The sequence below is a fragment of the Bison bison genome, unplaced genomic scaffold (genome assembly GCF_000754665.1).
Source record: "Bison bison bison isolate TAMUID 2011002044 unplaced genomic scaffold, Bison_UMD1.0 scf7180017864061, whole genome shotgun sequence".
Taxonomy (NCBI): Eukaryota; Metazoa; Chordata; class Mammalia; order Artiodactyla; family Bovidae; genus Bison; species Bison bison.
The window spans coordinates 5,978,209-5,982,354 of NW_011494633.1; the positions used below are offsets into that span (position 1 = coordinate 5,978,209).

The 4,146-nt window shown below is 44.1% G+C and overlaps 1 protein-coding gene across 1 annotated transcript in view; it reads left to right on the top strand.

Moving 5' to 3' along the window:
• Window positions 1-4,146, top strand: part of GOLGA5 (golgin A5) — a 29,837-nt gene that overhangs the window by 301 nt on the left and 25,390 nt on the right. The window contains exons 2-3 of the mRNA XM_010836205.1: window positions 1-35; window positions 2,145-2,721. The exon at window positions 1-35 is cut by the window's left edge and continues 1 nt beyond it. Of these exons, the coding sequence (XP_010834507.1) occupies window positions 2,175-2,721 (547 nt within the window). The 5' untranslated portion in view covers window positions 1-35; window positions 2,145-2,174. The remainder of the gene's footprint in view (window positions 36-2,144; window positions 2,722-4,146) is intronic.

The window sequence follows — 4,146 nt, forward strand, 5'->3', positions numbered from 1 at the left end:
ATCAGGCCGCAGTGCAGCCGCTGCAGAGCCTTCAGGTGAGGCGGCCGCGGGGGCCCTACGGCCCGATGGGTTCCTTTGGGGCGTTAACGGCCTTAGAGGCGGGGGCGGCAGCCCCTTGGCGGAGACCTTGGTCTCTCCGCCCAGCTAGGGGCTCAAGAAGAGGGAGGGGAGGCCCCCTGGATCTCCACGGACATTGCTTGGTGCCCTCCCCTTTCCTGTCTCCGCGACCTCAACCTGGTTTGGCCCGTCTTCCCCCTCCAGAGGCGCAACGAAGTGGGTGGGAAGCAAAGTTGGGGGTCTGGACTCGCCTACCTGAGATCCCAACAACAGACTCAAGGGGACCGACCAGCTGACCCCCAACCTCCCTTCCTCCGTGTTGACACCTGGCCGGCTAGCAGGCCCTGCCCCCGCAGTCGGTCGACCCGTCCCCGTCCCACGCCCTCGCCCTGTTTCTTCACCTCGGTGTGGGCCGTTTATTTACTGGGCAGAATGACCTCAGAATTCTACCTCAGAAGTCTGCTAGAGTTTTTCTCTTGTCCATGGAGGAAATGCCCAGGGCCCGTCTTAACCTTTAATTGGGTAGTCAGTCTTAAGGCACAGGCTTTTGTTTGAAAGTCCTTTTAAACTTTAAGATGGCAGGCAAGATGGAAGAAATTAAATATGTTTTGATCGCCTTATTAGGAGAGATAATTTGCCCTCTAATTACCACCAGTGTTTACTTGGGAATAATAAATACTTTGTAGGGAGTTTTATATGTTTGGGAGCATGTCACTTCCATTTTCATTTGATTTACATAAACTCTGTGAAATACACAGTCATGTAATCATCCCGTTTTGTAAGGAACAGGTTTAGGGGGTCAGTTTCTTCTTGAGGTTATTCAGGTACTGGTAGGTTAGATTGAGAAGGCAGGGGTTAAAAGTGGGTTTGGCTGACTTACATTTGCCTGTCTGAGCTGCTGTCTAAACTCTGGGATCTTTCTAAACCTTCCCCCCACCTTTTTTTTTAATGGAAAAAAGGGAGGGTACTGCTACTTAACAGTTGTGAAATTTCACAACAGTGGTTGTGAAAATTATGTGTGCTAAAGATAATGTTTGCAGGACATCTAAAAAAAATTAATTCCATTCAGCAGTATTTATGGTGCCTAGGGTATGCTGAGAATTCACTGGTGAGCAAAAGACATGGCCTTTATCTACCCACTCTCTTCCTCTCCTTCCCCAAGAGGGAGAGATAGGGGGAAAAATACGTATAAAACATGAAGGGCTGTCAGGGAAGAGAATGGTGTGTGTACAGACAATGATAGAACCTAATTTAGATGGGAAGAAAGAGCTGGTTTTGGAGCAGATGACATTTGGGTGAAGACCAAGAACGAAAGAGTTAATTGTGAAGGAATGCCAGCACCGCAGGCGAAAGAAACAGTGTGCACACTCAAGAAATGGTTGTTGACTTTTTTATATACTACTCTCCTACGTCATGGAAGCTAGTTATTTCATTATTTTGATTCATTGCGGCACTGGATAAGTACCCAAGTATATGCATCAACATGAATGGCTATGCTATCATCTTGTTTTATTTGGAACTTAGCCTAATGTGCTATGGTAGGTACAGAGAATCCAAATGATTGGAGGTGTGTTTTAAATGTGTATATGCGCACCTAAATTATCCATGATAGTGTTGCAGTTTAACACTGAAGTAGCTTTTGTATTAATCAGAAGTTTCTTCAAGTTTTAGCACTTTACAACAAACTTCAGAAAATTATTTTTATTTGGTTGTCCTGGAATTTTGCCATATTATTTGACATTCAGTGGCTTTTTTTACATCAAGATTTACACATCGTTGAAATAGGAGTGATGGTAGTAGTGGTGGTTGTAATTATAGTAACAACAACTGCTAACATGAGTGCCTCCTATGTGCTCGGCATTTTCAAAATGTTTTTGGTGTATCGTTTCATCTGAAAACCATCCAGTAGTATAAGTACACTTGTTTTCCTCATTTTCTAGGTGAAGCGTTTCGGTTATGTACTTTGCTGGAAGTTGCGTAGTAAGAAACAGGCTTTCCAACCCAGGACCGGCTTGACTCCAGAGGCTGGTCTTAACCACTGAGTTCTGCTGCTCAGCCACACTGATCCTTTTACATCCTTTTTACAGGTTCACCAACAGGATTATTCTGCTCCCATCATGTCCTGGTTTGCTGATCTAGCTGGAAAGGCAGAAGATCTTTTAAACAGAGTTGATCAAGGGGCTGCAACAGCTCTCAGTAGAAAAGAGAACACCAGCAACATCATTTATAGCAAAAATACTGACTATTCTGAACTTCACCAGCAAAATACGGACTTGACTTACCAGACGGGATCTAAAAGTACTTACATTTCCTCAGCAGCTGATAACATTAGAAATCAAAAAGCCACCATCTTAGCTGGGACTGCAAATGTAAAAGTAGGAGCTAGGACTTTGGGGGAGACCTCCTATCCTGTTGAAAATGCATCTGCTCCTAGGCCTTCATCCCAATTTGTTCGAAGAAAAAAGTCAGAACCTGATGATGAGCTGCTGTTTGATTTTCTTAATAGTTCCCAGAAGGAGCCTACTGGGAAAGTGGAAATCAAAAAAGAAAAGGCCAAAACCCCTGTCTTGCAGAGTTCTCGGACATCCAGCGTCAATTCTGTGAACACCAGTGTAACCACCATCAAAGCCGTTGAAGAAAATCCTTCTGGGAGCCAAAGCCATGGTAGTTAATTAGGCCTCTGTTTGTTTTAGAGTTAACCAAACTGGATGTGTTATCATAGCCTAAAATGTTCTGGCGGCATTTGTCATCATCTGGGAGGATGACAGGGGAGGCACCTGTTACCTCCCTGTTGGTAGAAGGGCAGGCTCTCTGAAATGTGTGGCATGAACAAGGGAGATGGCGTGGAACACTGTTAGTCAATACACAGTTACAGTAGGGACTTTTGAATGTTGTCTGTGGGTAGCTTTACCCAGAAAATTTTGAAATCTGGGAGAAAACATATAATCTTGGATTTGGAAATGTCTCTAATTCATTTCTTTTTGTCATTTGTATTATAAAAATGACAGGAGGCTGTATTTCACTTAGATTCTGGATTGTGAGTTTTTTGGTGTGTTTTTCCCCCTGCCTTCCCTGAAAGTAAAGCGTAAGAAACTGAACTTTGATCCAAGTTGGAGAGTTGAAGGCATTGACCTAGTAGTGAACTAAAAACTTAGAATTCTGGTTTTCAGTTGTTTTATTTGCTACAAAATTACCTCAAAATGTACACCTTCTCATCTGCAAAAATGATATTTACATGATGATTTGGCTAATTTGTATACCTGGGAGACATTTTAAAACAACAATGAACATGATAAGTCCTTGCAGGGATTCTTTATAGAGCTAATAATTCATGGTAGCTTCTTGTGTTCTTAAATGTTAAAGACTCTCACACAGTCTTGGGCTTCCCTTGTAGCTCAGTTGGTAAAGAATCTGCCTGCAACGCAGGAAATCTGGGTTTGACTCCTGGGTTGGGACGATGTCTTGGAGAAGGAAATGGCAACCCACTCCAGTATTCTTGCCTGGAGAATCCTTTGGTCAGAGGAGCCTGGCAGTCTGCAGCCCATGGGGTTGCAAGAATTGGATACAACTTAGCAACTAAACCACTACCACATAGTCTTGGCTCTTAAAGAACAAAATGTTTCTTATATTTCAAGACTAAAAAGTGGTAAAGAGATGGGTTTTGGGCTTTCAAGACAGACACATGCACTGGCAGTTGGTTTAAGTACAGTTCCAGTTCCAGTTCAGTTGCTCAGTCATGTCCGACTCTTTGCCACCTCATGAATCGCAGCACGCCAGGCCTCCCTGTCCATCACCAACTCCTGGAGTTCACTCTAACTCACGTCCATCGAGTCAATGATGCCATCCAGCCAACTCATCTTCTGTTGTCCCCTTCTCCTCCTGCCCCCAGTCCCTCCCAGCATCAGGGTCTTTTCCAGTGAGTCAACTCTTTGCATGAGGTGGCCAAAGTATTGGAGTTTCAGCCTCAGCATCAGTCCTTCCAATGAACATCCAGGACTGATCTCCTTTAGGATGGACTGGTTGGATCTCCTTGCAGTCCAAGGGACTCTCAAGAGTCTTCTCCAACACCACAGTTCAGAAGCATCAATT